At 47.2% G+C, this 17,601-nt stretch overlaps 4 protein-coding genes across 4 annotated transcripts; 2 read left to right on the top strand and 2 right to left on the bottom strand.

The window, feature by feature from the left end:
* The first annotated feature begins 6,042 nt into the window (after nucleotides 1-6,042).
* LOC119946934 (histone H4) lies at nucleotides 6,043-6,363 on the top strand. Its single transcript, XM_038768411.1, has one exon. The coding sequence runs from the start codon at nucleotides 6,043-6,045 to the stop codon at nucleotides 6,352-6,354; it is 312 nt and encodes a 103-aa protein (XP_038624339.1). The 3' UTR covers nucleotides 6,355-6,363.
* A 751-nt stretch (nucleotides 6,364-7,114) lies between these two features.
* On the bottom strand, nucleotides 7,115-7,496 carry LOC119946915 (histone H2B type 2-E-like). The gene has a single exon (XM_038768396.1). It carries the CDS (start codon nucleotides 7,494-7,496, stop codon nucleotides 7,116-7,118), a length of 381 nt encoding a protein of 126 aa, XP_038624324.1. The 3' UTR covers nucleotide 7,115.
* A 320-nt stretch (nucleotides 7,497-7,816) lies between these two features.
* On the top strand, nucleotides 7,817-8,209 carry LOC119946902 (histone H2A type 1). Its single transcript, XM_038768381.1, has one exon. The coding sequence runs from the start codon at nucleotides 7,817-7,819 to the stop codon at nucleotides 8,207-8,209; it is 393 nt and encodes a 130-aa protein (XP_038624309.1).
* Nucleotides 8,210-9,056: 847 nt separating this feature from the next.
* Nucleotides 9,057-9,748, bottom strand: LOC119946885 (histone H1.4-like). Its single transcript, XM_038768363.1, has one exon. It carries the CDS (start codon nucleotides 9,746-9,748, stop codon nucleotides 9,074-9,076), a length of 675 nt encoding a protein of 224 aa, XP_038624291.1. The 3' UTR covers nucleotides 9,057-9,073.
* Nucleotides 9,749-17,601: the final 7,853 nt, after the last annotated feature.

Below are 17,601 nucleotides of genomic sequence, written 5' to 3'. Positions count from 1 at the left end.
TTTACAGTGCTTTAGAACAGTAAGTATTCAATAAATATTTAGCTCGCTAGTGTGGTCTAGTGGAAGGGGCATGGTCCCGAGAGTCAGGATATGGGTCCTAATTCCTGTTTTGCCACATGTGTTCTTTGTGACTGTGCAGGTCATTTAACTTCTGTGCCTCAAGTTACTATATCTGGAAAATGGGGATAAAGACAGCCCCAGGTTGGACCAGTCCCTGATTACCTTGTATCTGCCCCAGTGATTAGAACTGAACGGTGCTTGGGAACCCTCCCTTTGATATTTCTCTTCCCCCACCCCCTTTCCTTGTGTCTACTGGTAAGGGCTTAAGAATTACAGTATGAGCTAATAGTGGTTAGGGAATGGGTCTGATGTGTTGTGGTCTCCCAAGTGCTTTTTACAGTGCTTTAGAACAGTAAGTACTCAATAATGTTTAGGGCACTAGTGTGGTCTAGTGGAAGGAGCAGGGTCCTGAGAGTCAGGATATGGGTCCTAATTCCTGTTTTGCCACATGTTTCTTCGTGACTGTGCAGGTCATTTAACTTCTGTGCCTCAAGTTACTATATCTGGAAAATGGGGATAAAGACAGCCCCAGGTTGGACCAGTCCCTGATTACCTTGTATCTGCCCCAGTGATTAGAACTGAACGGTGCTTGGGAACCCTCCCTTTGCTATTTCTCTTCCCCCACCCCTTTTCCTTGTGTCTACTGGTAAGGGCTTAAGAATTACACTATGAGCTAATCGTGGTTAGGGAATGGGTCTGATGTGTTGTAGTCTCCCAAGTGCTTTTTACAGTGCTTTAGAACAGTAAGTACTCGATAATATTTAGGACACTACTGTGGTCTAGTGGAAGGAGCAGGGTCCTGAGAGTCAGGATATGGGTCCTAATTCCTGTTTTGCCACATGTGTTCTTTGTGACTTTGTGCAGGTCATTTAACTTCTGTGCCTCAAGTTACTATATCTGGAAAATGGGGATAAAGACAGCCCCAGGTTGGACCAGTCCCTGATTACCTTGTATCTGCCCCAGTGATTAGAACTGAACGGTGCTTGGGAACCCTCCTTTTGCTATTTCTCTTCCCCCACCCCCTTTCCAGTCCTACATTAGTGTTTGGATGTGGGGTTTTCTTTTTTTATTTGAGGGCTTTTTCATTTTCCAATTAAGGGATGTTGGCATAAGTGGGATCCATCTTATACATGTTCGTGCTGGGGTATAAGGGACCTTAGTCCTCCCTTGTTTTGCTCTTGCCCCCACTTGCCCACACCCAGCCCCACAGTACTCATGTACATATCTGTAATTTTATTTATTTGTATTGATGTCTGTCTGTGTCTCCCCTTGTGGGCTTGTGGGCCGGGATTGTCACTTTATTGTTGTATTCATCATCATCAATCATATTTATTGAGCGCTTACTATGTGCAGAGCACTGTACTAAGCGCTTGGGAAGTACAAATTGGCAACATATTGGCAACATGGCAACATGTATTGTTCTTTAAGTGCTTAATACAGTGCTCTGCAGACAGTAAGTGCTTAATAAACACGATTAAAGGAAATAATGCTTTACAATTGCCATTAATATTAACTCCACAGATCTGTGTTTGTTACTCTGAGCATTGCTGTGCTGGTGGTGAACTTTCCTGAGACTGAAAGTGCAGGCCTGGGGGTCAGAGGTTGTGCATTCCAATACCGACTCTATAAATTACCTTTAATATAACTTTAGACAAGTCGATTTCTGCCTTTTTCCTCATCAGAAAAACAAGGATTCAATATCCCCCCTTCCCCCCCAGCTTGGATTAAGCCCCATAGTAAAACAGCCACTACCCCACCTTATTAGCTTGTTTCTACCCAAGCAATTGGAACAGTGCTTGTCATAAAGTAATGGCTTAACAAATACTGTATTAATGCTAAGTGCTTGAAAAAGTATAGAAGTGTGGCATAGAAGGATATAAGTACATAGTAAGTACTTAACAGGTACCATAATTATTCATAATTATTGTTATCTGTAAAATGGGAATTAGGACTGTGAGCCCTCTGTGGGTCACAGACTGTGTCCGACTCAACTTAGAACTTAGAACAGTAAGAGCTTAACACACATCACAATTATAGCACAATAAAGTTGGTAGACACAATCCCTGTTCACGAAGAGCTTACAAATAAATTACAGATGAGGAAACGGTGTAAAGATGTATTCAAGTGTTGTGGGAATGCGTTGAGCATGGGAGTGCTTAAGGGGTATACAGTCAAGTACAGAGGGAAAGGGGGATCCACCAATTTTCAGTTACAAGCCTTTTATATTGTCATTGCTATGTGCTAGTAATCAGTCATCATCAATGATATTTATTGAGTGCTTATTGTGTGCAGAGAACTATATTAAGCACATGGGAGAGTTCACTGCAACAGCGTTCATAGACAAGTTCCCTGCCTGCAGAGATCTTACAGTACTGGCATTATTACGTGCTTGGTCAAACAAAGGGCAAGTAGGGATATTAACATGGTGTTAATGTTCACCCACAAATTAGTCCCTTGCCCACCATTTGCCTGCAATGCCTTAAGGCATAGTATGCCCCAATTTCCTTAAATTAAATGAGCACTAATAATAATAACAATCATATTGGTGGTATTTGTTAAGAGCTTACTATGTGCCAAGCACTGTTCTAAATACTAAATATCTCTTCTCCTTTGTTTTTTACAAATGGAATTTGTTAAGCATTTACTAAAAGCCAGGCACTGTACTAAGTAGTGGGGTAGAAACAAGATAATCAGCTTGGATCCAGTCCATGGGCTCACACTATTAATCCCCGTTTTACAGCTGAGGTAATTGAGGCCCTGAAAAGTGAAGTGACTTGTCTAAGGTCACGCAACAGATGATACGTGGTAGAGCTCAGATTAGAACCCAGGTCCTTCTTAGTCCCAGGCCTGCACCCTATTCATTGGGCCATACTGCTTCTGCTCTGCCGTTAAATCTGGGGCATGTAGGAAAGGGAGTTTTGCTGCAATCTACCTCAGTGGCCCAGTTTCCCCATCTGTAGAATGAAGATTCAGAACTTGTTTTCCCTCCTACTTACTGTACTCTCCCAAGGGGCTAGTTCAGTGCTCTGCACACATTCCTGAAAGTTGATCCTCTAGACTGTAAGCTCACTATGTGCAGGGAATGTGTTTGTTATACAATCATATTGTCCTCTCCCAAGCACCTTAGTACAGTGTTCTGTGCTCGGTAAGCACTTGATGCCTGTTTACTTATTTTGATGTTGGTCTCCCTGCTTCTAGACTGTAAACTCGGTGTGGGCAGAGATTTTCTCTTTTTATTGCTGAATTGAACTTTCCAAGCACTTATTCATTCACAATTGTATTTATTGCACGTTTACTGTATGCAGAGCACTATACTACGCGCTTGGGAAGTACAATTTGGAAATAAAGAGAGACAATTCCTGCCCACACAGGGCTTACAGTCTAGCAGGGGGGAGACAGGCACCAAAACAAGTAAACAGGTATTAAATAAATTGAATTATAGATATATACACATCAAAACAAGTAAACAGGCATGAATACAAATAAATAGAATTACAGATATATACATAAGTGCTGTGGGGCAGGGAGAGGGGGGTAGAGCAAAGGGAGCAAGTCGAGGTGACCTGGAGGGGATGGGGGGTTGAGGAAAAGGGGGGCTCAGCCTGGGAAGGCCTCTTGGTGGAGGTAAGCCTTCAGTAGGGCTTTGAAAGGGGGAAGAGTGATTGTTTGGCAGATTTGAGGAGGTTGACAGCGGGACAGGTGAGAACGAGGCACAGTGAGAAGGTAGCACCAGAGGAGTGGAGTGTGCTGGCTGGGATGCAGAAGGAGAGAAGGGAGGTGAGGTAAGAGGGGCCAAGGTGATAGAGAGATTTGAAGCCAATAGTGAGGAGTTTCTCTTTGATATAGAGGTTGACAGGCAACCACTGTGGATATTTGGGGAGGGGAGTGACATGCCCTGAACTTTTCTGTAGAAAGATAATTTGGACAGCAGAGTGAAGTATCGACTGAAGTGGGGAGAGAAAGGAGTTTGGGAGGCTGATGTAGTAATCCATTTGGGACAGGATGAGTGATTGTACTAACATGGTAGTGGTTTGGATGGAGAGGAAGGGGCAGATCTTGGCAATGTTGCAAAGGTGAGACCGGCAGGTTTTGGTGATGGATTGGATGTGTGGGTGAATGAGAGAGTGGAGTCAAAGATGAAACCAACGCTGTGGGCTCATGTGACGGGAAGGATGGTTGTGCCATCCAAGGTGATGGAAAAGTTAGGGAGAGGACAGGGTTTGGGAGGGAACATGAGGAACTCTGAGATTTCTGCACACAGTATGTGCTCGAGACCGTGAGCCCGTTGTTGAGTAGGGACCGTCTCTATATATTGCTGACTTGTACTTCCCAAGCGCTTCGTACAGTGCTCTGCACACAGTAAGCGTTCAATAAATACGATTGAATGAATGGATAAATATGCTCAGTTAATTCACAATAATAATGGCATTTATTAAGTGCTTACTATGTGCAATGCACTATTCTAGTGCAATGAAGTACTCTAAGCGCTGGGGAGGATACAAGGTGATCAGATTTCCACAGGGGGCTCACAGTCTTAATTCCCATTTTACAGAGGAGGTAACTGAGGCTCAGAGAAGTGACTTGCCCAAAATCACATGGCTGAGAATTGGTGGAGTTGGGAGTTGAACCCATGACCTCTGACTCCAAAGCCCATGCTCTTTCCACTGAGCCACGTTGCTTCTCTATATTGCAACACTATAATTTATTGATAGATACTTAGACTATGAGCTGCATGTGGGGCAGGGAAGAACTGTGTCCAACCTGATTATCTTATATCTACTCCAGCACTTAATCCAGTGCTTGGCGCACAGTAAACACTTCCAAATACTGCAGTTATCAGCAACACCTCCTCTCACAGAAAAGAATCAAGAATCACTTTTAACCTTGTTATGTAAAAAGCAAAGTGTTGCCAGCTGTGTGACTATGGTCACCTCTTTTGGGGTTGTCTCCTGTTCTAGACTATAAGCTCATTGTAGGCAGGGAATGTGTCTGCTTATTGTTATTTTTCACTCTCCCAGATGCTCAGCACATTGCTTCACACTCAGTAAATAGTCAATAGATACAATTGACAGACTGACTCACTCACTCCAGCTTTAGAGGGGGTGATGGTATAGGGCAGAGAGAAGTGCCTGGACTTAAGCTCCTTCAGAAGCTATGACTCCTGGGGTAGGAAGTTACAATGATGATGACTTGGGAGAAATCAGTTTGCCTTTTTTTTTTTTTTATGGTACTTGGTGCTTACTTTGTGCCAGACACTGTACTAAGAGCTGTGGTAGATAAAAGATAACCAGGTTGGACACAGATCCTGTCCCACAAGGGGCTCACGGTCACAGTTAGAGGGAGGAAGATTTATTCCCAGATGAGGTCAATGAGGCACTTAGAAGTTAAATGAATATATTATATATAATAATATATAAGATTATTATAACCTAACCCCTAGTAATAACTATTATAATATTATAATTAATGCATTAGACATGGATATATAATACAATATAGTATATAATAATTATAACCCCACCTGTCTACATGTTTTGTTTTGTTGTCTGTCTCCCCCTTCTAGACGGTGAGCCCGTTGTTGGGTAGGGACCGTCTCCATATGCGGCCGACTTGTACTCCCGAAGAGCTTAGTACAGTGTTCTGCACACAGTAAGCGCTCAATAAATACGATTGAATGAATGCACCCCAGTCCCCTTAATAATAATAATTTTTATTATAATAATAGCACCATTGGAGGGCGGACAGATGACCCTCACCCCCTATTTAAGGTGAATAAAGTAAAGAAACGTTTTTAAGCAGAGAAGAGAGGCTACAAAAGGGAGGTGATGTCCTCGGATGAACAGCCAGTCAGTGGCGAAAGAGGCTATGATGTAATATCAGGTGGTTTCTTTGTAGTTCTCAACGAGGTCGACTATTTTGTTATAAAAGCTAGCCCCGGGGTCATTTCTTGGGTATTCGTTAGAGGGAATTTGTAGTGGAAACATGTCTGGGAGAGGCAAGGGTGGTAAGGGTCTAGGGAAAGGAGGTGCCAAGCGGCACAGAAAGGTTCTCCGTGATAATATCCAGGGTATTACTAAGCCTGCTATTCGTCGCCTGGCTCGGCGTGGTGGTGTTAAGCGCATCTCTGGCCTGATCTACGAGGAGACCCGCGGGGTGCTTAAAGTTTTCCTGGAAAATGTCATCCGGGACGCTGTTACTTACACAGAGCACGCCAAACGGAAGACTGTCACCGCCATGGACGTGGTCTATGCTCTGAAGCGGCAGGGTCGTACTCTATATGGCTTTGGTGGCTGAGATTTGAGAACCACAACAAAAACCCAAAGGCCCTTTTAAGGGCCACCCACTTTCTCAACCAAAGAGCTGGGACATCCTTGGTGATTACAGAGGGTACTATTGCTCATTGGGGAATTCCAATGCATTGGAAGTGAGAAGTGAGGGCGGGGTGGACTAGGTTGAAATGATTGTGTTTAATTATGAGACACTATGCTAAATCCTGGCGTGGAGACAAGCGAAATAAGGCTGGACGGTCCACGCCATATCTCTGCCTGTTTTACAGCTGAAGTACAGCTAAGGCCTAGGATCACGCTGTAAGCAAGTGGAGGAGTTAGGAATTAGAACCCATGACCTAATTCCCAGGCCAATGTTCTTTTATCTATGGTGAACCTGTAGAATGACCCAATTTTTTCTACTGGGGAAGGAATGTGCTTACCCAAACGCTAGCAGTATGTGGATAAAGAATGAAATAAAGCCCTAGCACTCAATTATGTTTAGTTATCCTGGACTGTTGGTCGAGCAGTAAAGTTGTAGGAGGAAGGGACCATGTTTGGCTGCTCAAGTCCGCGGGGGAACCAGAAGACAAATAGGGGACTAGAAATTACTAATTTCTCTTTGGATACTACCAAGTTACCAGATCAACTGCTTGTCTTAAATTAACGGACTCCTATTACAGCCGAGTGAAAGTGGATAAACAATGTGTTATAGCTCACTTTATGAAATCCTTAGGTGGCTCTGAAAAGAGCCTTTGGTTTCAGGATGCGAGAAGTCTGACGGTCTGTTTACTTGGAGCTGGTGTACTTGGTGACGGCCTTGGTGCCCTCGGACACGGCGTGTTTGGCCAGTTCTCCGGGCAGCAGCAGGCGCACGGCCGTCTGGATCTCCCGGGAAGTGATGGTGGAGCGCTTGTTGTAGTGCGCCAGGCGGGAAGCCTCACCGGCGATGCGCTCGAAGATGTCGTTGACGAACGAGTTCATGATGCCCATGGCCTTGGACGAGATGCCCGTGTCGGGGTGGACCTGCTTCAGCACCTTGTACACATAGATGGAGTAGCTCTCCTTGCGGCTCCGCTTGCGCTTCTTCCCATCTTTCTTCTGCGACTTGGTCACCGCTTTTTTCGACCCCTTTTTGGGCGCAGGAGCAGACTTTGCCGGTTCCGGCATGCTATAAAGCTATACCGCTAACAACGGACCAAAAGAAATGAATACTGTAAGCTGCATTCCTAATATTTATACCGACCAATATGTAAATTAAGTAGTCGGTATACTTAATTTCAATTGGAGGATTTGCTGTGGCGAGTTGATGCAAATGACCGGATTCTAATCCTTTCTTTCTATTGGCTGCTGACAACCAAATAAACTCCAGCCAATCAAACAGCTCCCTTTAGCTACCCTCAGAAGGTATAAAATAGACGGTAAAGTTCGTTTTCTCAATCTATTTTTGCTGCTTTCGTAAGGTTGATTTTAGGTAGTTTGCTGCGATCATGTCAGGCCGGGGAAAGCAAGGCGGAAAGGCTCGCGCCAAGGCTAAGTCCCGCTCGTCCCGGGCCGGTCTGCAGTTCCCGGTGGGCCGCGTGCACCGTCTGCTCCGTAAGGGTAACTACGCCGAGCGGGTCGGGGCCGGCGCTCCCGTCTATCTGGCCGCCGTGCTCGAGTACCTGACGGCCGAGATCCTGGAGCTGGCGGGCAACGCGGCCCGCGACAACAAGAAGACCCGCATCATCCCCCGCCACTTGCAGCTGGCCATCCGCAACGACGAGGAGCTCAACAAGTTGCTGGGCAAAGTGACCATCGCCCAGGGCGGCGTCCTGCCCAACATCCAGGCCGTGTTGCTGCCCAAGAAGACTGAGAGCCACCATAAGGCTAAGGGCAAATAAAAGCTTGACAAGGAATAGTAGGATTCCTACGTTTGAGACAAACAACCTGAAACCAAAGGCTCTTTTCAGAGCCACCCACAACTCTCAGTGAAAGAGCTGTTACGTTATTTGGTACCTTTTTGGGAACCTCTGCCTCAACTTTATTGATGAGCGTTATGTGCCAGTTCCTGTTATGCACTGGGGTGAGTGAGTAAGCTTTACTAAGCCTCGATTCTCTTCGTTCTGATATTCTTATTAAATAATAACTACTTCCTCTAAGAAAATTAAAGATGTATATAGAAAGTGATGTAAATCAAATTGGACAAAGTCCATGTTCCACACGGGGCTTTTCAGTCTGAATCCCAGAGTGAAGGTCACGTAGCACTTTCGGGATTAGAACCCTGGTTTGTATTCACCACTTCTGTCCCTCCCATTGATCTGTCCTATACAGCTTAACAATAACTAACGAATACCCGCGTATTTCGTGAGTTTTCGTGTTGTACCATTTCGCAGTTTTGCACCCCTGCCTAAGTACAGGAACCGTGCCTAACAGTAACCTTGTGGGCACTTACACGCAAATTGAGCTCTAGCGCGCGCTGTTCAAACTAGCAAGCGAAAGCAGTGCAATTTCTTCACTAAGATTTCTTCCGTTCGCTCACTGCCTGACTGAGCCCTGTGAATCCGCTGAAAACTTCCCGATTCTCCCCTTACTAAAAAATACACCACTATTTCAAAATAGTATAGTGCCCGGCTACAATGGCCTCTCCACTTTCCCACCCAGAGTAATAGGGCAGTTAACGTGCACTTAAGCTCTTTTTCTGAGATTTGTGGGTGGCTCTGAAAAGAGCCGTTGGGGGTGTAGGAGAAAGTTGGCGCAGGCCCTCCCTACTTCTTCTTGGCCGCCGCAGCCTTCTTGGGCTTGGCCGTCTTAGGCTTTGCAGCCTTGGGCTTAGCCGCTTTGGGCTTCACCGCCTTCGGCTTGGCCGGACTCTTGACTGCTTTCTTGGGCTTAGCGGCTTTGGCCTTTTTCGGGCTTTTGGCTGCCTTTTTGGCCGCCGCCGGCTTCTTGGCTTTCTTCGGGGTCTTCTTCACGCTCTTCTTAGCTCCGGAGGCCGCCGGCTTTTTGGGCTTCTTGGCGGCCCCGGCCGCCTTCTTGGGCTTGGCGGCGGCCGCGGACCTCCTAGCCTTGGGCTTGGCCTTGCCTTCGGAGCCGGCCGCCTTCTTGTTGATCTTGAAAGAGCCCGAGGCGCCGGTGCCTTTGGTCTGCACCAAGGTGCCTTTGGTGACCAGGCTCTTGAGCCCCAGCTTGATGCGGCTGTTGTTCTTCTCCACGTCGTAGCCGGCGGCGGCCAGCGCCTTTTTCAGGGCGGCCAGGGACACCCCATTGCGCTCCTTGGACGCCGCCACCGCCTTGGTGATCAGCTCGGACACCGAGGGCCCCGCAGCCTTGCGCCGCGCTCCGCCCGCCGCCGGCTTCTTCACCTTCTTCTTGGCCGGGGCCTTCTCCGCGGGGACGGGCGGGGCCGGGGCCGCGGGGGCAGCTGGAGCCGTCTCGGACATGATGTTGGCTTAAGAAGATGCCCAAAGCCAAAAGCAGTCGCCAAACGAATTAGCCGAATGGGCCCCAGCTGCTGAGGCCGGGGGTATTTATAGGGCGGAGCTGCGCTGTGATTGGTGCGCTGTCCAGCCCTCCTCACCGCCCCTCGCAGACGCGACATTCGCCTCCCGAGTTGTGTTTGTTGCCTCTCGGAAAAGGTAAAATATTCACAATTCCTCTCGGCAGAAGCACTCTTTTTCTGGCGAGTCCGTTAGATACGACCCCCAGGCTTCTCCCGTGTCTAGTTTGGCTCTCGCAACATAAAGCTTCGGGCTGGAAACCTGGGAGAACCCCCTCAGTTCAAGGCAGGATCCAGCCCAGAGGGAGAAAACTTTCCTATTTCTACTTAAATTGTTAATTAACCTTTCTACTTGTGGCCGTCGGATCCCTTGGGGGTGATTCCCTAGGTTCCTGGCCTCTGGTCTGTCCTGAAAGCCCACTCTTTTCCTCGAGATTTTCGGGACAATGTCGTGTCTCCGTGGGGGAAGTAACACAGGCTCCTTGGTCGCTTTGCCTGTGGAAGTGCCAGCTCTGCTGTTGCTCAGACTCATTTAATTGGGGAAATTGGGGTCACTGGGGGTTTCGTCTTGGGGTCGGGACTCCGAGGGGGTGCCCGGGCGATTTCGCGACGTTTGGGGGTTGTAGATCCGAAAATTTGGGGAGTCGGAGGGTCAATAAGGGATTTCTATCTTCCGAGGTCTGGGGGCGGGGCGGCTCTGTTTATTCCCCTCAGTCCAATTTGACCTTTTGGATATTCTGGATGTAAAATCATGGTACTGGGCAACATATAGAATTCGTACTGGACACAATCCCTGTCCTCAGAGAGTTAAAGGCAAAGGGGAATCTTAGGGTCATTTATTCATTTGCAGGCAGTCATTAAAATGGCACCAGAAATTATTAACTGAAATCAATCAATGGTATTTATTGAGACCGTACTGTGTGCAGAGCACTGTACTAAGCCCTTGGGAGAATACAGCATAAACAGAGTTGGCAGACACATTCCCTGTCCACTTGCACTAATAATAATAATTGTTATTATAACAATAATATTATAGTGGTATTCATTAATCTCTACTTGTATGCCAAACACTATATAAAGAGCTGGGGTACATAAAACACAATATCTTCAAACATATTTCCTGTTCTAGATGGGGATCGCAGCGGGTAAGTAGGAAGGAGAAGAGGTGTTGAATCCCCTTTTTGCGATGAGGAAACTGAGCCACAGAGAAGTTTTAAGTGACTTGCACAAGGCAGAAGGTAGAAGCCGGGATTAGAATCCAGGTATCTTGACTCCCAAGGTCCCAAGGTCGATTAGATTTCTAAATATGTAAGTACTCAAGAGTGCTGAAAAAATTAAAAGGATAGTAGAGCAGGTTTTGGGGGAATGGTTAGTGATGAATAGCATGGTGGAGGAGGTGACCTTTTGGAAGGGGTGGGTCCGACTGTGAGGCAGGGCAATACTATTTGTTAAGTGCTTATTGTGTGCCAGGCACTGTACTAAGTGCTGGGGTGAATACAAGCAAATCAGGTTGGACACAGTCCCTGTCCCATGTGGGGCTCACAGTTTCAATCCCCATTTTACAGATGAAGTAATCGAGGCCCAGAGAAGTGAAGTGACTTGCTGAAGGCCACACAGCAGAACGTGGCGAAGCTAGGATGACCTTCTGACTCTCATGCTTGCGCCTGTCCACTATGACATATCGCCTCTCACGAGGGTGTTCCAGTAGCAAGGAGGGGTGGGAGTGACACAGGACGAGGAGGAGGAGGTGTGGGAAATGGTGATGGAAGTAAGCCATGATCCTTTTACAGGTTCAGAAGAGAGAGAAGATACCTCTATCATATGATTCCAAGAGATCATATGATAATCATGAGAGTGCCTTGAATGTCTATAGTGAGAAGTAACATGGCCTAGTGGATAGAACATGGGTTAGGTAGTCAGAACCTGGGTTCTACTCCTGCTCTGCCACTTGTCTGCTGTGTGATCTTGAGCAAGTCATTTAACTACTCTGGGCCTTTCTTACCTCACCTGTAAAATGAGGATTTACACTGTGAGCCCTATGTTGGGCATGGACTGTGTCCAAACTGATTAACCTGTATCTACCCCAGGGCTTAGTAAAATGTCTGGCACATGGGGAGCACTTAACAAATACCATACCAAATACCAAATATCAAAAACAGTTGGTGCTTTTATTTTTCCAAAATGCCTCGACACCAGTGATAAAAATAATGATAATAATAATGATGGTATTTGTTAAGCACTTAAGTACCAAACACTTTTCTAGGCATTGGGGTAGATACAAGCTACTCAGGTTGGTTAGAGTCCTAGTCTCATATGGGGCTCACAGTCTTTTACAGATGAGGTAACTGAGGCACAGATAAATGAAATGACTGGCTCAAGGTCACACAGCAAACAAGTGGTGGAGGTGGTCATAGAACAGAGGTCCTTCTGATTCCCAGGCTTGGGCTGTATCCACTAGGCCATGCGGCTTCCCCTGCTTCTCTCTTTCCTCTGTCTTGGCCTGCCACAAGACCCTGAGACAAATTAGCTTGCAGATGGGTTGGAGGTTGTGGGGGGTGGGTGCGTCTAGGATCCGGAAGTATGGTTTTCTGATCAGCAGTTCTTCTCCCATTTGGGAGGCAGCAAGGCCTAGAATCAATCAATCAATGAATCAATCAATTGTATTTATTGAGTGCTTACTGTGTGCAGAGCACTGTACTAAGTGCTTGGGAAGTACAAATTGGCAACATATAGAGACAGTCCCTACCCAACAGTGGGCTCACAGTCTAAAAGGGGGAGACAGAGAACAAAACCAAACATACTAACAAAATAAAATAAATAGAATAGATATGTACAAGTAAAATAAATAAATAAATAGAATAAAAAATATGTACAGACATATATACAGGTGCTGTGGGGAAGGGAAGGAGGTAAGATGGGCGGGTGGAGAGGGGGACGAGGGGGAGAAGAAGGAAGGGGCTCAGTCTGGGAAGGCCTCCTGGAGGAGGTGAGCTCTCAGTAGGGCCTTGGGTAGAGGGAGGGCATTCCAGGCCCGGGGGATGACGTGGCCGGGGGTCGATGGTGGGACCGGCGAGAACGAGGCACAGTGAGGAGATTAGCGGCAGAGGAGCGGAGGGTGCAGACTGGGCTGTAGAAGGAGAGAAGGGAGGTGAGGTAGGAGGGGGTGAGGTGATGGAGAGCCTTGAAGCCCAGGGTGAGGAGTTTCTGCCTGATCCAGAGTCCTGGAAGTCAGAGGACCTGACCTATCACCACAGCAGTGCCATTTGTCTGCTCTGTGACCTTGACCAAATCACTTCTCTGTGTCTCAGTTTCCTCAATTGTAAAATGGGGATTCATTACTTGTTTTTACTTGGACTGTGCTCCCCATGCGGGAAAGAGAGTGTGTCTGACCTGATTAACTTGAAGCTACCAGTGCTTAGAACAGTGTTTCACACATAGAACTGCTTAACAAATGCCATAAAAAAAAGACCAGGTCCTTATCCATCTTGATGCATATCAAGACTGTAGGTTTAGTGGAAAGAGCACAAGACCGGGAATGAGGAAACCTTATTTCTCATTGCCACTCTGCCCGTCTTCTGTGTGACCATGAATGGATCACATCACTTCTCTGGCCCTTAGTTTCCTTATCTCTAAAATGCAGAGTAGATTCTGACTTTCCCTATACTGTGAGCCCCATGTGGGCCAGGAACTGTGACCAATCTGATTACCTTTCTTTTCCCGCGGCTTAGCACAATGTTACAGTAAGTGGAAGAGGTACTAAATACCCTAATTGATGGGTAATTAATGGTGACTGTGTGTAATAAAGACTATGAAGCATTATCACAGCCACAGAGAGACAAGACCCTTTAGCTGCTTGTTTAACACTCATTTTTTTTCCCACTCTGTTTTTCAAATGGCATTTGTAAAGTGCTTACTGTGTACCAGGCACTGTATTAAGCACTGGGGTAGATACAAACCAATCTGGTACCAGTCCCTTCAGCATCACCTGACTCACTCCCTATACTCACCCCCACCAAGCCCCACAGCACTTATGTCCATGTCATAATTCATTTATTTATATTAATGTCTGTTTCTCCCTCTAGACTGTGAACTCATGGTGGGCAAGGAATGTGTCTGTTGTTGCGTTGTACTTTCCCAAGAGCTTAGTACAGTGCTATGGACACAAAGAACACTCAATGAATATGATTGATATGGGGGGGGGGAGGGTTGCCATTTCCTCCCTTTAAAGCATGTTGAGTACAATTTTACCCCTAGATAGATGTCAATCATTTCTTTTTTTTTTTTTTTTGTGGGTGTTATCGACAAGTAGGGTGCAAAATAGGTTAATCGGTGTAAATCAGCCGCAGGGTTCTTGTACCCAGGGTGGTGACGCAGATAGGAAAAATGATTCAGAGACATGAGTTCAGATAGAGCAGTAAAGAAGGAAAGTGGCTACTTGCCCGTTCACCTCCCGGAAGAGGTACGAGTGACAAGCAGCCCCGATCCCAATATCACTGTGCCTTTTATTGAGTTACAGCAATATGGGGGTGGGGCATTTGGAAATTTCAGGAATTCAATTGGGACCGGCAGGGTGTTACGAATTCTCTTTGTTCTCCGTTCCTATGGCCTTGTGCAAGATGTTGTTATTTGCCCTATGGCCTTGCATAGATAGGTCTGTAAATTCTCGTTAATAGGGAGGTAAATTCTCGTTATCTTCGGATGGCTGTTCCTTGATGGCCTTGAAGGCATCTATTGCAGACTTGTTCTCTCGGCCTGCACAAATGGAGGGTTACTGTCAGCATACACAAAATGGAGTCAGTCATGTCAAGTCCGCTAGTGGACAACAGTGGGCAATTCACAGAGGATTCTCCGTTTGGAATCCCGAACCTCTGGCCCTTACTTGTTCACTTATTTTCACAGTTTCCTTCTCTCATGGTGGAGTCCCTCTTCCCTGCTTCACTGGTCACTTGGATGATGGGCTTGTTTGGCAATGAAGGCATAAGCATCTTGCAATTTTTTTTGAATGGTAGTTGTCAAGTGCTTACTATGTGTCAGGCACAGTTCTAAAAGCTAGGGTAGATTCAAGCCAATCAGGTTGGACACTGTCGGTGCCCCACATGGGACTCACCGTCTTAATCCCCATTTTCTAGATGAGGTAACTGAGGCCCAGAGAAATGAAGTGACTGGCCCAAGGTCACACAGCAGACAAGTGGCAGAGCTAGGATTAGAACCCAGGTCCTACCAACTCCCAGACCCGGGCTCTCTCTGCTAGACCACAGTACTTCTGTCTTGCTTGCCCACTTGAGACTTCCCTCTTTCTCTACAGCTTCCTTTCACAGAATAGAAAAATGCCAGTTCCACTCTGACATATTTCCAGAGAGATGGGCCAAAATAGGTGACCAGGATTTCAACAGTGATTGGAGGGATGCCCGCCTGGGCCTCTGCTACAGGCTCAGTGGAAAGAGCCCGGGCTTTGGAGTCAGAGATCATAGGTTCAAATTCCAGCTCCACCACTTATCAGCTGTGTGACTTTGGGCAAGTCACTCAGCTTCTCTGGGCCTCGGTTACCTCATCTGTAAAATAGGGATGAAGACTGTGAGCCCCCCGTGGGACAATCTGATCACCTTGTTAACCTCCCCCAACGCTTAGAACAGTGCTTTGCACATAGTAAGCTCTTAATAAATGCTATCATTATTATTATTAATAATATAACTAGAGTATCGTGATTTACAAAAGATAGGGACCCCTGTGACCCTTCAGAAGAGGCAGGGAAGATAAGGAGGCAGCATGGCCTAATGGATAGAGCCCAGTCCTGGGAGTCAGAAAGACCTAGGTTCCAGTCCCGGATCCACCATCATCATCAATCGTATTTATTGAGCGCTTACTATGTGCAGAGCACTGTACTAAGCGCTTTGGAAGTACAAATTGGCAACATATAGAGACAGTCCCTACCCAACACTGGGCTCACAGTCTAAAAGGGGGAGACAGAGAACAAAACCAAACATACTAACAAAATAAAATAAATAGAATAGATATGTACAAATAAATTAAATAAATAAATAAATAGAGTAAAAAAATATGTACAAACATATATACATATATACAGGTGCTGTGGGGAAGGGACGGAGGTAAGATGGGGGGATGGAGAGGGGGACGAGGGGGAGAGGAAGGAAGGGGCTCAGTCTGGGAAGGCCTCCTGGAGGAGGTGAGCTCTCAGCAGGGCCTTGAAGGGAGGAAGAGAGCTAGCTTGGCGGATGGGCAGAGGGAGGGCATTCCAGGCCCGGGGGATGACGTGGGCCGGGGGTCGATGGCGGGACAGGCGAGAGCGAGGTACTGTGAGGAGATCAGCGGTGGAGGAGCGGAGGGTGCGGGCTGGGCTGTAGAAGGAGAGAAGGGAGGTGAGGTAGGAGGGGGCGAGGTGATGGAGAGCCTTAAAGCCCAGGGTGAGGAGTTTCTGCCCGATGCGCAGATTGATTGGTAGCCACTGGAGATTTTTGAGGAGGGGAGTGATATGCCCAGAGCGTTTCTGGACAAAGATAATCCGGGCAGCAGCATGAAGTATGGATTGAAGTGGAGAGAGACACGAGGATGGGAGATCAGAGAGAAGGCTGATGCAGTAGTCCAGACGGGATAGGATGAGAGCCTGAATGAGCAGGGTAGCGGTTGGGATGGAGAGGAAAGGGCGGATCTTGGCAATGTTGTGGAGCTGAGACCGGCAGGTTTTGGTCACGGCTTGGATGTGAGGGGTGAATGAGAGAACGGAGTCGAGGATGACACCAAGGTTGCGGGCTTGTGAGACGGGAAGGATGGTAGTGCCGTCAACAGAGATGGGAAAGTCAGGGAGAGGGCAAGGTTTGGGAGGGAAGACAAGGAGTTCAGTCTTCGACATGTTGAGCTTTAGGTGGCGGGCAGACATCCAAATGGAGATGTCCTGAAGGCAGGAGGAGATGCGAGCTTGGCATTGACAGAGTCCTTTTCCTCCAAAGTTCCCGGTAAGGCTCGGGGGGCTCTTCTCTTCAAACAAGTCTTTCCAGAGATGACCGTGGACGCCAAACCAGGAGCGCTGGGTTCAGGACGGATGCCACTTGTCCGGTCGCCAGCCCACTAGGAGGTCCCTCCGTGGGGGCGGGAGACCCCGGCCCAAGGAGGCCCCCGGATGTGGGGAGACCCCGAGAACGCAGCCGAAGCCTCTCCGCACGCTGGATCGGAAGATGAGGTTGTGTGGAGGCAATTCTGCTGGATTCCTGGGGACGCGGGGGCCGGTGGCTTGGTCGCCTCGGTCACTCGGTCTGCTGTGTGATCTTGGGCAAGTCACTTCACTTCTCTGGGTCTCAAGTTAACTCATCTGTAAAATGGGGATTAAGACTGTGAGTTCCAAGTGGTCAACCTGATTAGCATGTATCTACCCAGCTCTTAGAACAGTGCTTGACATATAGTCAGCGCTTAACAAATACCATTATTATTATTATTATTATTAGGGTTGAAATTATTTGGAGCTGAGAGAGTGAAGTGAAAGCAGCTATTATCCTTGATATTGCGGTAAATGTCCACACGATGGGAGTAGAGGATAATACAAGAAACGAGTAAAATTTATTGCGCAGTTGCTGAGGTCAGGGCACTGTACCGAACGCTCGGGAAAGTAGAATCTAAGTGTCGATCACGAGGATCTTACGGTCTATAAAGAGAAGCAAGGTGGCTTAATGGAAAGAGCCTGGGTTGGGAGTCAGAGGATTTAGGTTCTAATCGTGACTGCCACATGTCTGCTGTGTGACCTTAGGAAAGTCACTTAACTTCTCTGTGCCTCAGTTGCCTCGTCTG

This window comes from Tachyglossus aculeatus, chromosome Y4 (genome assembly GCF_015852505.1).
Source record: "Tachyglossus aculeatus isolate mTacAcu1 chromosome Y4, mTacAcu1.pri, whole genome shotgun sequence".
Classification (NCBI taxonomy): Eukaryota; Metazoa; Chordata; class Mammalia; order Monotremata; family Tachyglossidae; genus Tachyglossus; species Tachyglossus aculeatus.
The sequence above is the reverse complement of the archived record's forward strand: the minus strand, read 5'-3'. Positions and strand labels throughout refer to the sequence as shown.

Coding starts and splice junctions, on each gene's coding strand:
- LOC119946885 (XM_038768363.1), bottom strand. CDS start 9,748: ATGTCCGAGACGGCTCCAGCTGCCCCCGCGGCCCCGGCCCCGCCCGTC.
- LOC119946902 (XM_038768381.1), top strand. CDS start 7,817: ATGTCAGGCCGGGGAAAGCAAGGCGGAAAGGCTCGCGCCAAGGCTAAG.
- LOC119946934 (XM_038768411.1), top strand. CDS start 6,043: ATGTCTGGGAGAGGCAAGGGTGGTAAGGGTCTAGGGAAAGGAGGTGCC.
- LOC119946915 (XM_038768396.1), bottom strand. CDS start 7,496: ATGCCGGAACCGGCAAAGTCTGCTCCTGCGCCCAAAAAGGGGTCGAAA.